This window comes from Spinacia oleracea, chromosome 2 (assembly GCF_020520425.1).
Source record: "Spinacia oleracea cultivar Varoflay chromosome 2, BTI_SOV_V1, whole genome shotgun sequence".
Taxonomy (NCBI): Eukaryota; Viridiplantae; Streptophyta; class Magnoliopsida; order Caryophyllales; family Amaranthaceae; genus Spinacia; species Spinacia oleracea.
Window position 1 is genome coordinate 7,726,262 of NC_079488.1, and position 22,973 is coordinate 7,749,234.

At 34.7% G+C, this 22,973-nt stretch overlaps 2 protein-coding genes across 2 annotated transcripts; both read left to right on the top strand.

The window, feature by feature from the left end:
- Positions 1 to 14,139: 14,139 nt before the first annotated feature.
- Positions 14,140 to 15,879, top strand: LOC110805222 (uncharacterized). The gene is made up of 2 exons (XM_056835634.1): positions 14,140 to 15,030; positions 15,130 to 15,879. Exons 1-2 carry the CDS (start codon positions 14,140 to 14,142, stop codon positions 15,877 to 15,879), a joined length of 1,641 nt encoding a protein of 546 aa, XP_056691612.1.
- A 33-nt stretch (positions 15,880 to 15,912) lies between these two features.
- Positions 15,913 to 16,563, top strand: LOC110805223 (uncharacterized). Its single transcript, XM_022010830.1, has one exon. The coding sequence runs from the start codon at positions 15,913 to 15,915 to the stop codon at positions 16,561 to 16,563; it is 651 nt and encodes a 216-aa protein (XP_021866522.1).
- The last annotated feature ends 6,410 nt before the right edge of the window (positions 16,564 to 22,973 follow it).

Sequence of the window (22,973 nt, forward strand, 5' to 3'; positions counted from 1 at the left end):
ACTAAAACCCGGACCAAACCGGTTTAAGGGCCTTTTTGTGAAAGCTAAAATAAAATATCTCACAATATAGAAGTAATATTTACAACATAAGAGAAAATTAATTACTTTTAAAATAGTTTATATTACTTTTTAAAGGAAAAATCGGCCTGGCCCAAGACCTGGTTTTGAAGGGTTTTTAGTTTTTACCTGACCGGCTGACCGAACCAAAAACCGAAAAATAATGTTTCTCGACCCGAAAACCAGACCTATTGTCTCTGGTCCGATCCATTTTTCCGGTTCGTACCGGTTTTTACACCCCCTATTCATACCTTAGCTTTTGATAAAGTGTGAACAAAAGTTTAAGTAGATCATAATCTCTAATATATTAGAGATATTAAACATAGTTAATTAGTGTACATGAAGCCAAGGGAGTAGCTATAGATCACCTTTTCATGTCCTTCCTCAATCGACTATTCTATGGACTTCTTCAATCTTTTCTATTTTTAAATCTATGATGGATTAATTAGGACCTTTTCAACATTGGTGAAATGGTGCAAAACCTTTACAAACACTCATCCCTCTCTCTAATTTTCTCCCTTTCTCATGCATCTCGAATCGATCTCAAATCAACAAAATTACCAGTTTTAATTAAGATTATTATCAATGTAAATCAGATTCAAAAAAAGCGAGTCAGTGTTAAGAATTTTCAAAACGTTTAATTAAACGGGTTAACGTACATGACAAATTTAATTAAACGGGTCGGATTACTATTGAAATTTTCCATCCCCGTTAATTTATATTCAAAACGAATACGAACACGTCCCAACACGACAAGTTTGTAACCATGTAACTTGGGTACGTATTCTATAAGGGGTGGGAAACTCGAGGGTGACTTATTTTGGTATACGTCCCAGTATAAATACATATGATACCTCTATTAATGTTAGTGATATTTATAAATATCATACCATATATTATTTTAAGGAATAATTAAAATTCCTATACTTTATACTTCACGTTGGAATTATAACTTAGAAAAGATCTTTACCCTGTAGTACCGGATAGAGTGACCCGACCTGACACGAGTACAAATCAAATTTGAAAGGTTAAATCGCCCAATCGGGAGAATATAGTCATTGTTAGCTATTTTAGTGTGCCCGATCGAGCATGCCCGCCCGATTTATTCACATTAGCACGCGGGACATCTCATCGAAAGTGGTCCCATAGCTAGTCATTAAAAGTTTCCAAAATATTTAATTAAATAGGTTAACACGATAAATTTAATTAAAAACAAGCCAAGTTACTACTAAGAATTCCAATCCCATTTATGTTCAACACGAATACGAACACGAAACACCTCCCGATACGCCAAGTTTGTGAACCATATCATACAACTCGGGGTACGTAGATAAACCTTCTAGCTTTAGGAGTATCCTCGTGTGTATTAGTTTATTCAATAGTTTCCTAATTATTATTATGGTTTTACAAATTCTTATTTACAATGGGTGTACAATAAATATTGTACGCCTGAGTAAAAGTTAACCCAAAATGCTTAAAAGTTAAGCATATATATGTAAAAGTTATCTATTTTTAAGTGATAAATTTTTTCATTTTAGTAAAACTTATTTCTTCAACATCACTAATAATGTATAAAATTAATAATTTAACCCTTTAAAATATTTATATATCTATCAATTTTTTTTTACTAATATAAAAGTTAATCAAAATTAAGTTAAAGTTACAAAAAAATAGTTAAAGTTATCTTGGTGTACAATAAATTTATTGTACTCCTTGTGGACCTTTTGTTACGGTTTTACTTTTACTTATTGTATTTGTATAAGGAAAACATTAGACTTACTCCTTTTACAAAATCCTTTTCCCCGTATCATATGATTCATCGAAAATGAAAAAGGTCGCAACATGCGACCCTTAAACTATATCATAATGATGACATGTAGGTTTATGTGTCATGAATTAAATTGGAAACTAAAATATTTAACTTATATAACCTACTAGTATTGAAGCCCGTGCGATGCACGGATTTGTCAATTTTCGTACATTTTTTGTCTTATTATATCATCGTAGATAAATAGGTGTTTTATAAATTTATACCTATAATAGAAAGTTAAAATAGGTCCCTTTTCAAGTTGAAGTATAAATATATTCTTAATTTAAAATATTTATGCGTACTCATAAAAAAACCGAGTTATGAAGTGGTTAGTTCAATAATGGTAAAACCCGAGTTAGTTATTCATGTAATCTCAACAAAATCGTTACATATACTTGTATAAGTATAGACTCCTCTTTTCTTATTTTTTTGCCCCATATTCTATTTATTTTATTCATTACAACTAAAATACATTTTCTCCCTCCATCTATTTGTGTCTCTTGCTGGGTTTTCTTTCTAAATGTTTGTTCCTTCCACATTTTTTTTCTTTCGATCATCATTGATGGATATTGCAGAATCTTGCTGATTAATTAGCTCGATTTTTTTTCCCGTTTTCATCATATTCAATCCCTAATTTCTCTTGTTTGGATCCTAATTTTCTCTAAATGTTTGTAATTTCTTCCCTACGGAGTATTTGTTTAGGGTTGGTTCCTAATTTTCTCTGAATGTTTGCAATACGTCTCATCAATTGGTGTCGCCTCCATTTGCTTTTTAGTAGGTATTGACCTATAATTTAGTGTAAAGATTGCATCTTGGCTAGTGAATATCAAGAATGTGTTTGTTTTGTCCTTGGTAGGCTTGGGAGGAACAAACCGGCCATTTTAATTAATCTCTCCCATTTACTATTTACATCAACTTTTTTTTATATTTATTTTTTACAATTATTGCCTATATAAACTATATTAATCCCTACGACTCTCGTTCAGTTTTCTCCAAACAATTTTATCAAATATCTTATTCTTAATTTTATAAAAACTTGATTGGAAAAAGATCGCAACAATTTGACATCATATATATTGTTTGATCTATTAGGCGAGTGTTTTCCACTTAATTAGGGGATAATTTTATCTTTTTCTTTTATTATCTTTTACTATCAAAAGTTTAATGTAAATAAAACTCTATTACATATTTGAAAATTATCTAAAAATATAAATCAATTTTATATAATGCGTATGTTATCATGGTTTTAAAATAATTAATGTATACTTGACGTAAAATTATCCGAAAACATGTATTATTTGAAATTTAATTTAAGTATTGGTTACCTGAAAATTTCAAGGACTTCCGTTTGTGAAAGATAATTTAAATCAGGTGGTTGATTGGATCATCCGAAAAATTTCAAGGTTTCACTTTGTTAAGTTTATTTTAAACCAAGTCCCTTAAAGGATTTGGAAGATTAGTGTTTCATTTTCCATCCGAGTTTTAGTCTTCCAACGTTTTTTTTTCCTTTTATCAATCTCATTGAGTATTTTTTTTTTTTTTTTTTTTCCGTACTAACATTGAGTATTTATCTTAATTATGACTCAATATTAATTATTATTGTACGATTTTAATTTAAAAAAAATCATATCTTATACTTCGATATTCGACCTATCACCCAAATAATTAAAAACAGGGAAAAAAATGTATCCGGCCCTATGGTGCATTGGTGCGTAACTCTGTATCCATATAGTTATCTACTTCGAAATGATATCCGTTTAAGCAAAGATCGAGTGAAGATTGAGACATTGGAAGAAAAATACATATTTGATTCAATCTATCTACAAAACATGATAACTACATGTTCCAGGTTGTATTACTCGAGGGGCGATTTTGAGGTTGTAGTGGTTCCAAAGATTACTAACTTGCCCAGTAAAGAGATGGTGTCATGGTGTCTTGTAGTACCATTCGATCAAGGACTCGTGCCGTTGTAACTTGATATGCGAGCGCCTTGACTTATGTGATGCTGATTTCTTTCAATGTGTCCGATCCTTGTGGATGGCGAAGGAAACATTTTGCTGAATGGACGTCCCGACTTTTCTTTCAAGCATCTGTATGCATACACGATGACTCTTATCCAAGATTAAGGTGGAGTCGTGTTTCCTCTGTCATACAAGCTTATTTGCTTCTTTGGCATGCATGTTAGATCATGTTCCATTGATTTTATATGTTTCTTTGACATGCTAGTAAAAACAACATGGCCTGTAATCAAGGGCCAGGAAATGCATTCCCTTATCTGCCTATACAATATCTGTACTAATATATTAAAAGGCGTTTTGAAGAACCTATACGTGTCACATAGACCTCTCCTTATTACGTCACGTCACCACTAATTAGCATCATGACATTTCATTACAACCAAAAAACATCTAACAAGGATTGAACACAAGACCTCTTTATTAAAAGTTACACTTCTTACCATCTTAACCAACTACAACTTATGTAATATCTTTCTATATAAGCAAATATATTCTTTTTACAATAAACAATACATTGAATAAAAGTGAATGCAAAAAAGGGAATGATTATTTAATTTATAAATGTACAGTTATTACTTTGAAGAAAATGATCCGACTTTGTTTAGATTTTTGGATGTGGGGTTTTAGATTGGGAGGTTATTGATCGGCCACTAATCTTATGTCACCACCATAATTTGATGATGACACCATATCTACGTGCACATAATTAAAAAAAAAAAAGACCCGAATAAAAGTCAAAACCCTGGACAACGCCCGGACTACACACTAGGTTAACTAACTAAAACATGATCTAACATGCATGCCAAAGAAGCAAATAAGCTTGTATGACAGAGGAAACACGACTCCACCTTAATCTTGGATAAGAGTCATCGTGTATGCATCGTACGCATGCGAATCCTTTGGCCGAATAATTGGCCGATTTGACTGTGCGCAAACCACCACCTTCGCCCAACCACATCATCTTGGTGAGGGTGCTACGTATTGAAAAGGAACTTAAATGTTATATGTATATATATAAAAAAGGTAGAACAAAAATTGGATAAATTTTGTTGGAATCTATTTTTATTGTATAGTCTACCAATTTAATCTTAGCAAGACTCTAATATTATTTATTTATTTTTTAATAAATTTAAAATATTAGTTAATTATATATGATGACAAGGAAATCCTACGTGGTCGCTTTAAAAGCTCTCCAAAAAACTCCCCTTTATATATATATATATATATATATATATATATATATATATATATATATATATATTAGATTATACATGTTTTAAAAAAGGTAGGAAAATCTTAATATTCTAATTTGTTTCCTTCTTTATATCGACTACCTTATTTACATATTTTCATAGTAAAAACATTGCATTAATAGTAAAAATATTCCGATGACGCATAGCCTATATGGGGCCTATATGTACCAATTAAACTCCGACACGTATATATTGCATTCATAATAAAAACATTATGATGATGCATAATCCACGTGGCGTCTATGTATACCAATTAAATTCCGACACGTAAGATTTTAGTTGTCACAACGTATGACCTTTATCTTCCCCATAAATCATATCCTACTCAAAATTGGAATAGGAATTGGAATACGAATCGAACACCCAAATATTTTCTATCTTCCCCATAAATCATATCCTACTCAAAATTGGAATAGGAATTGGAATACGAATCGAACACCCAAATATTTTCTACTATATATATAAACCCAAAACCCTCCCTCTAATTAATTAATCTCATAAAAATCGTTGATAACACAACTCAATACAATAGTTGAAAACTTTAATTAAATTACAAAATATGAGAACAAATACTAATAATAATGTTACACTCGACATTGTAATTCCATGTATCCATCATCCTACTCTACCATCTCCATCATCCTCTAAGAAAGTTCTCGAAGTTCATTTAATGTTGGAAAAATACCAAGACTTAGTTTATTACTATACAAACGGTAAACGGTTAGTGAGTACCCGAAATACACATTCGGATCCTCAGTTTTTCAACCCGTTTTGCCATGACTGCAACTACCATGTTTTTAAAGCGGTACAATGTTATAACATGTCTTCTAATGAAGCGTATCAGACGTTGAAGAAGCTAAGGAACAAATTAAGGGATGAAGCGATTGTCACGTGCTTATCACGTGATGATAGTAGTATGAAATTCGAGATTTATGAGTGTAAGGTTGTTTGTTTTAATCTTGATGAACAAGTTTGTGATGAAGAGGAGTTTAGGGCTTGGGTTAGTGATGGAAATCGAGTTTTGGAGCAGGATGTACCAATTATTCAAGGGTTGGAAAGGGTAGATAATAATGTTGATGATGATGATAATTGTGGTATTTGTCTACAAAATTTGAAAACCCTAGACATCGAGGAGGATCAAGATCAAGATCTCAGTGGTGGTGGCGGTGGTGGTGGTGGTGGTGGAGGTGGGGGTGGTGGTGGTTGTGCTTGTGGTTGTGATTGTGCTTGTGTTGATGTTATACCAAAGTCGGGTTTGGCAATGTTGCCTTGTAAGCATGTCTTTCACGAGCCTTGTGTGATTCGATGGCTACTTAAAAATCATATTTGTCCTTTGTGCCGCTATGAGTTGCCGCATCCGCATCCGCTCTTGTTAGATTATGATAGTTTCAATCGTCCTGGTTGATCAATATTGTTAGGATCCTATTACGTATGTCGTTATTTACATTTATGGTTTCATATATAAACCCATGATTTATCCAACTTATGATCAAGGTTGTCAAGTTATTTTATTCAAGGAAAATCGTTCCATATTTTACATATTTGAACATATTTTACATGTTTTAACTTAATTTTTACTCCGACATACAATATTTATTGTACAACTATCTTTAAAGGCAAATTTGCTAAAATTATAACCCAAATTTTGCAAGAAACAACATTTTTAAAAAAATTATGCGAAGAAAGACCTAACTTAAAACAAAAATTACGAGAAACAACCAAAACCTATTTTCAGGCGGTGACTCACAAAATTAGGGCATTGACATGCACATGCATGGCACATATTCTTCATTTTGCCTATTAACACCCAAGTTCCCTCCATATTCCCGTATATAAGCAACTTAAAACCTAAAAAAAAATAATGCAAATTAACCTTTGAACTTCTCTCCATCTTTTGGGATTGACCAACAATTTTAGGTGGACCAATTTTATTTAAGAGTTTAACTCAAGTTATTTTATTTAGGGAATACGTTCATGAGTATTATTCTCTTTAATTTAAAATTATACGAAGTACATTAAGTAATTTATATAAGAACTTAACCATGGGACTTATAAGTGCAACATATGACTATTTTTTTATTAGTTATGTTCTACACTAATTTAGTTATTCTTTTTTAAAAATAAAAAAGTTAAGAATGACTCCATTAAAAAAAGATGACACCAAGTTTGTTTTGACCGATAAGTACGTGTTCATGTAAGATGGTCTTACAAGAAAATCGTATCCATCTTTAGGCTCCTTTTAGTACACCTTATTTCTCCTGATCTAACTTTTTTTTAAAATCTGATTTAAGTCATAAGGTACTGAAATAAGGTGAGTTAATTAAATAGAGCCTTGATAAAAGTTTGACCCTGCTCTTTTAAACTTTGATCCAGTTCAGTATAATTCAGCGTAATAAAGCTCAGATGAACAGATCCTTTGTGTTCTTTATATTCTCGTTCACGTTCAACACGAGTACGAATATATCCGATACGACAAGTTTTTGAACCACACAACTCGGGTAGCTAAACCGCGTACCTTTTAGCTTTAGGAGTATCCGAGTGTGTATTAATTAGTTTATTCAATAGTTTCTAATTTATTATGGTTTTACTTCTACTTATTGCATAAAGGAAAGCATTATGAGATTTATTTCTTTTGCAAAACAAAACGTCTTGCGTGCATAAGGTATACAGTAAATTTATTTTACACCAAGATAACATTTAACCAGTTTTTTGTAACTTTAACATAATCTCAATTAACTTTTATATTATTTTAAAAAAAGTTGATAGATAAACCTTTTAAAAGGTTAAATGATTAATTTTATACATTATTAGTGATTGTGAAGAAATAAATTTTACTAAAATGAAAAATTTTATAGCTAAAAAATAGATATCTTTTACATATATAAGCTTAACTTTTAAGCATTTTGAGTTAACTTTTAGTCCGGTGTACAATATTATTGTACACCCCTTGTAAATAAGAATTTGTGATTAGTTTATTCAATAGTTTCTAATTTATTATGGTTTTACTTTTACTTATTGCATAAGGAAAGCATTATAAGATTTAATCCTTAGCTTTTGCAAAATCCTTTTCCCCGTACCATATGATTCATATCCTACTCAAATTGGAATAGGAATAGGAATCACACACCCAAATATTTTCTATATAAAACCCAAAACCATGAATCTAATTAATCCCATTAAAATCATTAACAATAAACTTAATAGTTGACATTAATTAAATACTATACAATCATGAAAATAGATATTAATAATGTTCCACTCGACCTTGTAATTCCTTGTGTCCATCATCTTACTCTACCATCTTCTTCTTCATCATCTAAGAAAGTTCTCGAAGTTCGATTAATACTCGACGTTTACCAAGACTTAGTTTATTATCATACAAACGGTAAACGGTTAGTGAGTAGACGAAATTCACAATCGGATCATCTCATTTTCAACCCGTTTTGCCATGACTGCAACGACGACGTTTTTATAGCAGCGTGCTATAACAACAACAACAACATGACTGTTGAAGAGGTGAACCAGAAGTTGGAACATCTAAAGAACAAGGTTCGAGATGAAGCGATTGTCACGTGTTTATCACGTGATGAAGATAGTGAGAAATTCAAGGTTTATGAGTATAAGGTTGTTTGTTTTGATCTTGATGAACGAGTTTGTGATGAGGAGGAGTTTAGGGCTTGGGTTAGTGATGGAAATCGAGGTTTTAAGGAGGAGGATGTACCAATTATTCAAGGGTTGGAAAGGGTTAATAATAATGTTGATGATGATGATGATGATTGTGGTATTTGTCTACAAAATTTGAAAACCCTAGACATCCAAGATCAAGATCAAGATCTCGATGGTGGTGGTGGAGGTGGTGGTGGTGGAGGTGCTTGTGGTTGTGCTTGTGCTGATGTTATACCAAAGCCGAGTTTGGCAATGTTGCCATGTATGCATGTGTTTCACGAGCCTTGTGTGATTCGATGGCTTCTTAAATATCATACTTGCCCTTTGTGCCGCTATAAGTTGCCGTGCCCGCACGCGCTCATGTCAGATTGATAGTTTTAATCGTCCAGATTTTACATGGTGCAGTTAGGGTTGTGTTAGTTTATTTAGGAATCTAATGTTAGGAAGTAGGAACCTATGTCGTTATGGTTTCATATATAAACTCATGATTTATTCAACTTAATTTTGGCCAAGTTATTTTATTCAAGGAATGACGTTCATTAATTAGTATTATCCCTTTCGATTTAAAGTTATACATTTAGGCTATGTTCTGTTCCCCTTATTTTGACTTGTTTCAGACAAAATAAGTCCAGATAATATAAGTTCAAGTTCAGATAATATAAATTTAGTCAAAATAATCCAATAAAACGGTGTCTTATATAATACGTAATTTATATAAGAACAAGCTAGCTCTGGTGGATTTGTTTTCTGTTTTTTCTAGCTTTTATTTCTATGTTTTGTTTTCTCTCTTTTTATTTTCTAGTTTGTTATAGCTTTTGTTTGCTCGGGACTTTGGTCCCCTCTCACCCTGTAGTATTTCTTTGTTCGACGCGTAAGTGTAACTCTTTGTATCATACTTACTAATTTACGTAAAAACTTAACTATTCGACTTATAAGTGCAACAACTTGTGTAGTAATGTACCTATCTTTTTTTTAACCATTTATGTACTATACTATTTTAGCTAGTACTAAACTATTCTTTTTTTAAAATAAAAAAAAGTCAAGAATTACTCCGTAATAAAAAGACGACGTCAAGCTTGGTTTGACCGACAAGCGTTCCTGTAAGATGGTCTTGCAAGAAAATTGTATCCACTTCTAGGCCACATTTAATTAGTGCACCTTATTTCTCCACGTCTAACTTATCTTTTTGATTTGATCTGATCTAAAATTAGTAATAAGATCATAAAATAAGGTAAGTTAAACAAGGGTTTAACAAGCGTTTGAGCCTGTTCTTTTAAACCTTAATTTTAATTCAGTTTAATTTAGCCAAATAAAACTCAGAAAAAAAGGTTTTTGTGTTGTGCGATGCACAGTTTATATTAAATTGTTAAGTTAAAATAAAACTCTAATGTATACCAACCGCTAATATCTACGTGGCACGATGACACCTAATTAATTATCTACGTGATACTCGATTTTTTTAATTCTAAAATAAATTAAAAATCTTAGCAACAGCACTGATCTTCTGCTACGCAACCGTATCATTACCATCTACCTTTACTGATGTTAATCCAATCAGAATTGCGTTCTGTTCAACTTATTTGACCTGAACTTATCTGAACTTACCTGAACTTATCTGATCTGAACTTATCTGAACTTATTGGAACTTATTGGAACTTATCTGAACTTATTGAAACTTATTGGAACTTCTTGAAACTTATACTAATAAAATTACTAATAATATTAACAATAAATAATAAATAATAAATAATAAATAATAAATAATAAATAATAATAATAAATAATAATAATAAATAATAAATAATAAATAATAAATATAAAATAATAAATAATAAAAAATAAAAAATAAAATAATAAATAATAAATAATGAATAATGAATAATGAATAATGAATAATAAATAATAAATAATAAATAGTAAATAATAAATAATAAATAATAAATAATAAATAATAAATAACAAATAATAAATAATAAATAATAAATAATAAATAATAAATAATAAATAATAAATAATAAATAATAAATAATAAATAATAAATAATAAATAATAAATAATAAATAATAAATAATAAATAATAAATAATAAATAATAAATAATAAATAATAAATAATAAATAATAAATAATAAATAATAAATAATAAATAATAAATACTCCCTCCGTTCCATAATGTTCCTCACTTTTTCATTATGCACGGTCTCCAATGCACTACTTTGACCATAGATAGTTTTAATTTTGCATGAGTAAAAATTATACAAAAATGATATTTAGAAAATTTATATTGAAATGAATCCAATGATATCCCACAAGTTAATATTTTTACTCTTAATTATACTATTAATTACAGCCAAAGTTTTTTAAACTTTGACCATATGAATAGTAAACATGAGGAACATTATGGAACAGAGGGAGTAATAAATAATAAATAATAAATAAAATAAATAAAAAATAAAAAATAAAAAATAAAAAATAATAAATAGTAAATTAATAAATAATAAATAATAAAATTATAAATCATAAATAATACATAATAAATAATAAATAATGAGTTAATTAATGTAAAGTAAAAGGAAAAAATGTTTTTTTACTACCATATAATGAGTTGATTAATGTAAAATAAAAGGAAAAATTATTTTTTACCACCTAAATAAGTTGATAAATTATTTTTTACCACCTAAAAAAATAAAATGTGTTTTTTACTACCTAAAAATAAATAAAAATTATCTTTTACCACTTCTTAACCACAAAATGGACGAAAATATTATGTTAATTAATGGGAAGTAAGGGCAAATGATAGCTTACATACATGAAAATCTTGGGGGAAAAGAAAGAAATAAAAAATATAGTTGTTGAAATAGTTCCGCATAACGTTTTCGTCTCCGATTAAAAGGTGGTAAAAAATAATTTTCTCTTTTTTTTTTAATATTTTTTATACTTATTGTTAGAACATGGAGAGTGGCACAATCTTTAGTTTTTTTTTTTAACACACAAACGAAGATATTTTATATTACAATAACGGTCGTAAGCCTAGAATACAAAAGGGGCAATAGTACCAAACATTTGCCTATAATATTAGCTACTCCAATTACAAGCCCACTTATACTCTATATTTATACCAAAAGGGACCCAATCTCCTTCGAACCAATTCAGCTCACTAAAAAGATGTAACCATCCACAAAAGAAGATTGGGAACATAGTCTTTAGTTAGTTTAGAGAATAGGTAGTAACTCCCTCTGTTTCTAAATGTTTTTTCCATTTAATTTTGGCACATTTGACAATGCGCGTTTTACATCGTTAATATCTCAATTAAGTGTGATTAAAAATTATAAAATTTTCATATTGTCAAAATACTCCGCGAGACGAATTAAACAAGACCCCACATATTTTTTCTTATATATTGTTAGTAATTCAAGAGATTCTCTTCCATTATGAATAGTGTCAAGATTCCAAATGGGAAAAACATTAAGGAACGAAGGGAGTACTCTGTAGTAAATAGAGACCATACACTGAGTTGTTTAATGTAAAATAAAATTGGTGATGTTTTTTTTATATTTTATATTTGTATTCTTAGAATAGTTTGAGTGTGGCACATGGTCTTTAGTTTTTTTTAACGCACAAATGAAGATATTACATTACGTTAAAGGCCGTAGCCTAGCCTAATCTTTTTTTTTATTCTTTTTTTTTTTAGTTATGTTTTCTAATAATTTCATCCTCTTTTCATAATTTTTTATGCATTCAAAAGATCAATTATCGAAGCAATCTATCCGTTTGGAGATTCGATTTCAGATACGGGCAACATTATACGTGAAGATCCCAGCTCTCTCTTTGAGGAAGTCTTAATCTATACTGGGTATATCATTGAAATGGTATACTAATATTCTGCATTTTTATTTAGTACCAAATCACATAGTTTGGTACAAGAAAAGTACTTGTATTTTCTCACGCGATACCAAACAACATAGTTTGGTAACGTGGTTTCATTTTTGTTTGGTTCCAAACAACATAGTTTGGTACTCACAAATCAAAGATAAATGTTATTTTTCGTGGGACAGACTTAAATTATTACTTGAACTTACCATTTAACCCTTAATATACCGACTGAAGTTACTATTTTGCCCTTAATATACCATTTTAATGGTATACCCAGTATAGATCCAGAAAACCCCTCTCTCTTTGGAAGTTCACCGTATGGGGAAACTTATTTCCACAAGCCAACCGGTCGTTGTTCCGTTGGACTTCTTATGATTGACTATTTTAGTAAGAATTTGCCTTTCTAGCTATATATTGATCGAATCAATTATCATTATTATTTATTATTTTTGATTGATTTGGTTGTACACTTGTACCTAGAGATGGCTAACGAGACGAGTTGAGTGGATCACAGGTCGATACGGTGGGTCGTGAGTCAGGGATAGTTGACACACGCCCCCCTTAGTTAAAGTCAAAGTGGGGCGGGTCATGTGTGGGTTGGTAGGTAGTGGGCCGAGGACAGTTAACACATGACCCGACCACCTAAGTGAAAGTTAGGATGGGTCGGGTCACGGGTTGTGTTGGAAAGATGGACACAATATGTGATGGGTCGTACGTTGTGGGTTGTGCATGTCGGGTGGGCCCGATGGGTTTGGTGGGTTACAACATATTTTGGGGGCTGATGTGACTTTGATGGGTTAGATGGGCCATGTCGATTTGGTGGGCTTAGACAAGTTTTAGAAGCTGATGTAAGTCAAGTGAGTCTGGTGGGCTCGGACAATTATTTAAGTGTTAAAAGACTACAAATTTTATGTGAACTCAAATTAATTATTTTTTATGTTATTGACATACTCACATAAATGTAGTTAATAAATTTATATGATACAAAATAGTTTAAATTAAGATGGCGGGTTGAAAAAACAAAAAGAGCCCCAAGTTTTCTCTCGGTGCATGTTAGCTTAACGTGCACCGTAGCCATGGCAAGGAATTCTGGCTCGAAATCTCAAAGCAGCAAGCATGGAAATGGCAAAGGCAAACCTCGAGGTCCATCATCAGATTCACAAGCTTTGAAAACACGCAGTATTGAGGAGGTTATGGGGGTAGAGGCACTGGATTTTGGGCTCGAAAATGAAATTTTCACGCCAAAATCAGGTTTGCTGCATCTTCAAACTCGATCAGAAGTGAGGCATTCTTTTAATGAGTTTATGGAGGTGATTCATGGCTCAGCAAATCAGATGAAACAAGGTACTGCTCGATCTAATATGGAAGTGGGTACGATTTCAATTCCTATATTGCAGCAATTTGATGAAGTTGCTGCTACTGATAATGCACCTATATATTTTTGATAATAATGTTGAAATACCTATGAAATTGAATCCAGAACAGATTGTTTCTGATAATGTTGATGTTAGTGAATTTCATAGTGATGAGAGTAACCCTGTTGAAATTGGTTTTGATGATATTCAAGAGGAGATTGAATTTTGGAGTTCTGCTGTGGTGTGTTACATTGTGGGGGGTAATCCTCCTATCAATGTCATGGAGGGATTCATTCGAAGGATTTGGAAACAGTTGAATGTTGATAAGGTTGTCATGGTGAGAAAGGGGGTTTTTCTGGTGAGATTTCTTACTATGGACTCGAAAGATAAGGTGTTGAGAGGACACTATTTTTTTGATAGTAAGCCCCTTATTCTGAAACCTTGGAACTCTGATATGAATATGGATACACCAGAACTTCAATCTGTGCCAATTTGGGTGCAATTGAAGCTAAACTTCAAGTATTGGGGGGAAAAGGCTTTGTTTAAGATTGTAGCACAGTTAGGCAAGCCACTAAGGAGGGATCAGGCCACAATCAGTAGAGATAAACTTCAGTTTGCTAGAGTCATGGTGGATGTACCATTGTCTCAAGAGTTGCCTGATTTTATTTCTTTCAGAGATGAGAATGGCATTATGGCGAGAGTTGCCATTTTTTATGAATGGAGGCCAACAATTTGCACTAAATGCAAGATGTTTGGTCACCTACAGACTGAATGCAGACAAGGTCAGAAAAAGATCTGGATTAGGAAAGCTCAACCATCTGTTTCAATCCCAGTTCAATCAACTGAGCAGGGTGATCATGTGGTTAGTCCTATTGTGGATCAAGAAGGTTTTCAAAGATCTTTGAGACCAATTAGAGTGAGAGTTGGTCTGGAAACTCCAGTTAGAACTTCTAATACTTTTCAGATATTGGAGGCCTCTTTACTTGATAAGGAGGAACTGGTAGGAGAACAATATAAAGGGGATGAACAAAGGATAGTGATGCCTGGAGGAGGGAACTCTTCCAACTCTAATGGATAGAGTTTTAGCTTGGAATGTCAGGGGCCTAAACTCCATTCAAAACAGAATGAGGTGAATCACTTTATTCAGAAGTATGCAGTGGGTTTGGTGGGGCTCCTGGAACATAAGGTAAAGCTCTCTAATCTAGGGAAGCTTTATCAGAAAGTTTTTGTAAATTGGTGCTTTACTAGCAACTCTAGCTATCACTCTGGTGGTAGGATAGTTGTAGCCTGGAAGGCTGGTTGCTTCACAGTTAACATTGTTGCTGCATCCAGTCAGTTTGTTCATTGCCATGTTACTCCTATAAGTGGTAGGAAACCCTTTTATTGCACCTTTGTTTATGCTTTTAATGATGCTGGTATGAGACAAGATCTATGGCGGGATTTGTTGTTGCTTAACACTCAAGAACCCTGGATTGTGTGTGGGGATTTCAACTGTGTTATGGCATTAGATGAGAGAATTGGAGCTCCTGTCAGACATAGAGATATTGTGGATGTGAGCAACTGTATGCATGCTTGTGGTATGGAGGACATCAAGTGTGTGGGTAATCTTTTCACCTGGAACAACAAGCAACAAGGTAACAACAGAGTTTTTTCAAAAATTGATAGATTTATGGCTAATCAAGCTTGGCAAACTTGCTTTCCTGTTGCTGAGGTATGTTTTATGCCAGAAGGACTTTTTGATCACTCTCCTGGTCTTCTTTCTGTGTTTCCCAGAGATGATGGAGGGAAGAAACCATTTAAGTATTTTACTACGTGGAAGTCCTCAAATGTGTTTTCTGACATTGTCTAGCAGGCTTGGAATACTCAGTTTATTGGCACTAAAATGTTCATTTTGATTAATAAACTGAAAAGAGTTAAACTGGCTCTTAAAGAGTTGAATAAAGTAGGTTTTACAGATATTCAAGCAGCAGATTTGAGAGCTTATCAGACTATGGTGAGTGCACAAACTGCAATGCATAATAATCCTTCTAATCAAAGTTTTGCAGATGCAGAGTTGATTGCAATTCAGGAGTATAAGGAGAAACATAATGCTTATTTGGCTTTCCTCAGTCAGAAAGCAAAATTGTCTTGGCTTAAAGATGGAGATGAGAATACTTCTCTTTTTCATCAGAGTATCAAGACTAGAAAAGTTCAGAACCAAGTGTATAGCATTTATGATATGCAAGGAGAATGGAAAGATACAGCTGATGGGGTGTCCAAAGATTTTTTGGATTATTATAAAATGCTCCTAGGTAGTACTTCTGATAACAGAACACCAGTTAACAAGGAGGTGGTGCAGCAGGGGCCAGTCTGTTTAGATCATCATAAAGCTATACTCAATGCTCCTTATACAACAGATGAAGTTAAGAAGGCTCTTTTCTCTATTCCAGGTATTAAAGCTCCTGGTCCAGATGGTTTTGGCTCTTATTTTTACAAAGATGCTTGGCATATTGTTGGGGATGAAGTCATTGCAGCCATTCTTGATATGTTATAGCAAGGAAGAATCTTGAAGGAGGTGAACCACACTGTGATTACTCTTATCCCCAAGACTAAATGTCCAAAGGATGTGAGTGAGTTCAGGCCAATTTCTTGCTGCAACACCATTTATAAGTGCATAACAAAAGTTTTGTGTGGGAGATTAAGACAAGTTCTTCCTGATCTCATCATGGAAAATCAAGGAGGTTTTGTTCATGGGAGATACATAGTTCATAATATTATGGTTGTGCAAGATTTAGTCAGGCATTATGGGAGGAAAGGGGTTAAGCCTAGCTGCCTTATGAAGATTGATCTTCAAAAAGCCTATGATACTGTTGATTGGCAGTTCTTACAGGAGATGCTGATTCTTTTGGACTTCCCAAAGCAGTTTGTTGATATGGTTATGCAATGTGTTACTACTCCCATGTTTTCTTTGATGCTGAATGGTTCTATGCATGGGTTTTTTAAATCCAAGAGAGGTTTGAGGCAAGGAGACCCTATCTCTCCTCTGTTATTTGTCATTTGCATGGAATATTTGTCTAGAATTCTGAATAGAGTGAGCTCTATGCATCAGTTCCAGTTTCATCCAAGGTGTAAGGGGATTGGTCTTACTCACTTATGTTTTGCTGATGATCTGATTATCTGTAGCAAGGGAGATTATCAGTCTATTTACTTGTTGCTTCAAGCTTTCAAGTTGTTTTCTGATACTTCTGGCTTAAAGGAAAATCAACAAAAGTCTTCTATCTACTGTCATGGCATGCATGAATCTGAAATTCAGAGGGTAGTAGATGTTTCTGGTTTTTCTAGAAGTATGTTGCCATTCAAATATTTGGGGGTCCCTATATGTTCTAAGAAGATCTCTGTGGCTCAGTGTGCTCATTTTGTGGATAAGATGATCACTAGGATAAAAATTTGGAGTTCTAGGAATTTATCCTATACAACAAGAATGCAGCTTGTTAATTCAGTTTTACTGAGTTTGCACATGTATTGGGCACAAATTTATGTGCTTCCAAAAGGTGTTCTTCAAGATATAGTGAAGATCTGCAGAGCCTTCCTATGGAGTGGCCATGCTTTCAGTCATAAATAAAGCAACATAGCTTGGGATAAAGTCTGTAGTGACAAGCACACTGGGGGGTTGGGGTTTAGAGATGTTCAGAAGTGGAATATTGCCTTTATGGGGAAATATGTTTGGGCTTTAGTCAAGAAGCAGGATAATGTGTGGATTAGGTGGATTAATTCAGTCTGCTTAAAGGATGGAGATTGGTGGGAGTATCAACCTGGTTCTACTGCTAGCTGGTACTGGAAGCAAGTGTGCAATACAAAGGAGCAGCTCAAACAGTTCTTTACTTGTGCAGATTTTGAGAACATGCCTCATTATTCAGTGAAACAAGTGTATGAGAAACTCCTAGGGGACAAGCCAAGGGTGCATTGGGACAAAATGGTTTGGAATAGGCTGAATGTTCCAAAACATAGATTCATTTGCTGGTTGGCTGTTCAATAAAAGCTCCAGACTACAGACAAACTAGCAAAGATAGGCATTAGTCAATCTGCTAGTTGCTTGATTTGTGGCTTGGATGATGAGACTCATCAGCATCTCTTTTTTCAGTGCCAGTATAGTAAGAAAATTATTATAGCAGTACATCAGTGGATAGGTTTCTCTATTCATGGCAATTTGGTTCAGTTAGTCAGGAAAGCTGGACAAAGTAAAGCTTCAAAGTTCAGGAAGCAGGTGTATTTTGCAGCTGTTGGTGCTGCTGTCTATCTGATCTGGAGGTGTAGAAACACAAGTTTTTGGGATAACTCCATTCCCACTGTCAGTCAGAGTACGAAGGATTTGAAGCAAATGGTCAAGAGCAGAATTCAGGTTGTTCTGCCAAAGCATGTAAGCAAGAGAGATAGTGAATGGTTCACAAATTTGTAATAGCCTTTAGGCATTCTGGTTGTGTTTTAGAGCTTGTATAGCTTTGTGTTTGCTGATTTCAAGGGCATAGAGTCCAACCTAGTTGGTTTGTATGTCTTGGAATTGGCTTAAGGTGTAATTGTTTGATCCAATTAATATATTTCTCTCTTGCTTAGCAAAAAAAAAAAGATGGCGGGTTGGGTGGGTTGAGTTCATGTGTCAAGTGGGTTGGGTTCGTGGGTCGATTGTGCTGTGGTGGGTTGTGTCGGATCCAGCGAGGCGGATCAAAATGGGTTGTACTTGTGTTGGGAAAACTTAACCCACGACACATCAAAAAAACAGGTTGGGTGGTTTGTGTCATGGGTCATATATAAAAGTAGATCTGATCCATGAGATCCACTACGGGCGGTGGATCGAAATGGGTTGTACTTGTGTTGGAAAAACTTGACCGACGACACATAAAAAAACCAGGTTTGGTGGTTAAGTGGTTTGTGTCATGGGTCATAAGTAGATCCCACCCATAAGATCCACTGCTGGCTGTATCAAGGCGCGGTGGACCAGACCCGACCCACTGGCCATCTATAGTTGCACCATACTCCACGATTTCTCAATACTCACTACTATTGGTTCTTATTAATTAATTGTTGCAGCCAAGTTCTTGAAGCTGCCATTTCTTGAACCGTATCTTAACAAAGATGGGGACTTTAGTCATGGTGCTAACTTTGCTGTTGCTGGAGCGACTGCAATGAAACGTTCCACATTAGCTAAGGATGATATTAAAGACTGCCCAACAAAGAGTTCCTTGTTAGTGCAGTTTGATTGGTTCGAGTCCCATCTTCATTCCATATGCTCTACTGTATCAGGTCAATAATCCAGTCTGCCGCTTTGTTTGCTTCTCCCATTCTCTGTAAATATGATGTACTCCCCCGTGTGGTAAATTCTAGCCAGTAATCATTTTCTTTAGAAGGTAAGATGAAGTGTCATATTAGGACGAACCCCGCACAGGTCAACCCACCCCGTGTTAGTGGGCTAGACACTTTAGTGAGAGGAATGATAAGGCAAACCTATCTCAAAGAGTCCCAAGTAGGATTGAACTAGGAACCTTTTGGTTACAAGGTGCAATCTTTTCCACTAGGGCTCCGTTCTATTCGACTTATTTTGACTGAAATTATATTATCTGAATTTATCTGACTTTAACTGAACTTATTTGAACTTATCTGAATTAAACTGAACTTATGAACTTATTTTATCTGAAAAAAACTTATTTTTGTGTGAAAATGTATGATTAAAACTTATTTTTTGCAGAACTTATATTATTTGAACTTAACTGAACTTATCTGAAATTATTTTGTCTGAAATAAGTCCAAATAAGTCGAACAGAACAAAATCTAGGTCAACACCTTACTTGATGTATTGTGGTAATCATATACTATGTATTTAGGATTTGCGATAGTCATACGCCTATACAACCATAAACACTTAGACTTTGATTGACAACACTAACTGAAATTTAGTTGAAACTGATAAGACAATTGCAACTGATGAGGTAATGAAACCGATAAGGTAGTTGTTTACAAAGTATGCTTTCTTAGTGAGTACTCAATATTTCACACTTAATTAGAATCCTAAACAAGTAAAAATGCACTTGTTAGTGTTAACTGTTAAGCATGGGCTTGCAATGGGTCAACCCATCACGAACCTATCTCCTAAAGCAGGTCATGTTCGGGTTGAAATTTTGGTTCACAAACTGGTCCAACCCAGGTACTCAATAGTCCAACCCATTCAAATAGTCATATTTATAAACAAACAAAAAATAACAAACATCTAAACTTGCTTCTCAACACTTAAATCACCCACCCCTTTTAAGTTCCTTACCTTGCAAATAGACCTGATCAGCTATCGCCCGACTCACTGGAGCGACCTAGCCCAGTTGTTGTGGGTAAATCTACCCGGCCTACGTGGCCCAACCCGTGAGTGCCACGTGGCCTTACTCAAACATGTCAGCAAGCCACTTGCCCCCCCTTCGACTGTTCAATGGGTTATATATTAGAGAATTTGCCCACTTATTCTTTTGGCCCATGGCCCAAAAGAGAAATATCTTGATAGGGACACTTGTCCTTATCTCATTAATTAGCCAATCAAAACTTTCCTATTTAGGGTTAATCCCAAATAGGACAAGTAGTATAGAATAATCCCAAATCATTTCCTAGTCCCTGCTCGTCCTGACCCCGAACCGTCTAGAAAGGCACCGACAGCTCGACAAGATCACCCCGGGAGACAGAACTTTTAGATACAGGGTCAATTCCCTTTATGGATGACGTCCATTGGCTTCACTTTCTCGACGGCCAGCAAGAACGACCATGAGTCAAGTGGACAGTGGACGGCGTAGGCCATCTCAAGCAAGGGGGCAAGATCCCATCTGTCATATTCAGCAATTGGTGGCAGGTTTGATACTAGATTACACTACTCCCTTCTGCGCTGATATTATGAATGCTCCTAAGGAGCCCAAGGTCAAGCCACCGGCAATAAATGCTTATGACGGCACCTCAGATCCTGATGTGCACCTTCTTGCATACCGTCATCTGTAGACACCTACTTTTGTCCCCATTCCCGAAAGGGAAGGTTCGATGATGAAAGCATAAATCTCCACTTGACAACGCATCTCCTATAAAATAAACGAATCTCAATTCCCCTTTTCATTTCACCCGAAACCTGATATTTATAGAAAACTGCTATTTATGGAAACCTGCTAAAAATAGTAACTGCCGTAAAAGGTAGCTTCTAAAAGTGGCAAATCATAAAGGATAGAAACCTGTCAGAATTAGGTGTTTCATTCCAACATAAATCCTAAATGAGATAGAAAACTGCGAGAATCCTATTCCTAATATGATTCGGAAATAAGAGTGACGTATTAATTAAAATCCTAACGAGCCTAGAGTTCGTAACGGGCCCAGACGCATCCCGTCACAAGATTAATACGCACTAAAAGACTCGATTAAGTCTCAAACACTACGGATTTTAGGAATCCGGATCTGACTAAGAAAACAGCCCAGACCCTATTTTCAACGCCTGGCTCTGGGCGCCGAAATCTTCGGCGCCCAGGCCTGGGCGCTGAAAATACCTGGGTACGTGTTTTTTCCTAATTCTTTGTGGATTAGAACTCTGCAATTCTATCTTTCCACGAACTCTTTCCTATAAATATAGCCCCAAATTCGACGTGAAAGGAATACACAACACACAATTATATTCTGAGTATTGACTCCAACCCTTAGCCAAAGCCTCACGCTGCGAAATTGTTCACGCGTTCTGTCGCAATCGATCCATAAATCGAACAGAACGTATCCTGTCCCATAATTGAGATTCGTTAAATAAAAAGGAGAAATAGCAAAGTCAAAGTGGTTAGTTTTCTGAGAACCGTGACGCACCTCTCAAGGGTGCGTCGCAATGTGTCCCTTCTCGATGATTTAATTGCTTTCCTCGCCCTTTTTATGAACTGTTAAACTAACTAAATCTGATTGTTCTATCACGCCTAACAAAAATAATATTTTTGGGAAATTGGATTATCATGCTAAGTCCCTTAATGCAATCTAAATCAGATAATCGCGATCGATCTAGTATTATATGTTGCATATTGCTAAAATCAACTCAGATTAGTTTAATAGTCAACGCATGTCCCTTCAATTATTTATGCTGAGCTAGTAAGGATATCCTGCCTCTGGAGTTATCGACGAGCGAAGTACTCCTCTCGGTAGTTACAGTCCCCCGAACCCTCAATCTCTACCTTGCGGGTGTAAGTTGAGAGATCCCCACACCAGGGATCACAAGGGAACCTACGGCCGTCGTGGTCAAACATAATTGCACTCCCTTTATGTCACGATAACCGGGTTTTGTCAGTTTTTCTCATTGTTGTTAAAAACTGAATGGCGACTCCTATATTACTAGTCAATTGGGTGTAAACTCACAGGAAATCCAATTACACTTGATTGAATAAAAAGAATCGTCACACCCACGAGGGACGAGGTCACGCATTAGCCTCGTGCTTTTTCGACCCCCTCACAGTGGCGACTCCGCTGGGGATAGTGAAGGAAATACTCGTGCTTGTAGGTAATCAAAATAGCCGAAGGGTGAAACGATCCTACCCCGCGTTTATTTCCCCATCAAGTTGGGACGACCTGAAAATCAGCATATTAATGTGAACGGGCAGAACCGCATAACGAATCTCGGCTCCCTCGGGAGTTGGGACTAAGGATACCTTTTTCTGCCAATAGGGGGGTGCATACGCCGCGCATGTTGCCCACTCGGTACTTGTGCAGGTAGTACACCTATCCCGAACCCAATCGCTCGCTCATTAGGTCCCTCTCGCCTGCATGCCCCCTTGGCTTGCACTTGCGGGTTGGCCTCTTGGGCGAAATTCGTCTGTTGAAGACACTACCTCGACTAAGGCATGTGTTGGATCTTCGATAGAAGCGGTACCAAGCCAGGCGCAAATAAACTACCCATAGAAGCCTATCATAAACTACGTGGCATAT

What these genes read in the sequence shown, in the direction of transcription:
- LOC110805222 (XM_056835634.1), top strand. Translation starts at nt 14,140, where the DNA reads ATGAAATTGAATCCAGAACAGATTGTTTCTGATAATGTTGATGTTAGT. An exon ending in TACTTGATAAGGAGGAACTG is followed by an intron (nt 15,031 to 15,129) that starts GTAGGAGAACAA and finishes TTGGAATGTCAG; the next exon opens with GGGCCTAAACTCCATTCAAA.
- LOC110805223 (XM_022010830.1), top strand. Translation starts at nt 15,913, where the DNA reads ATGTTCATTTTGATTAATAAACTGAAAAGAGTTAAACTGGCTCTTAAA.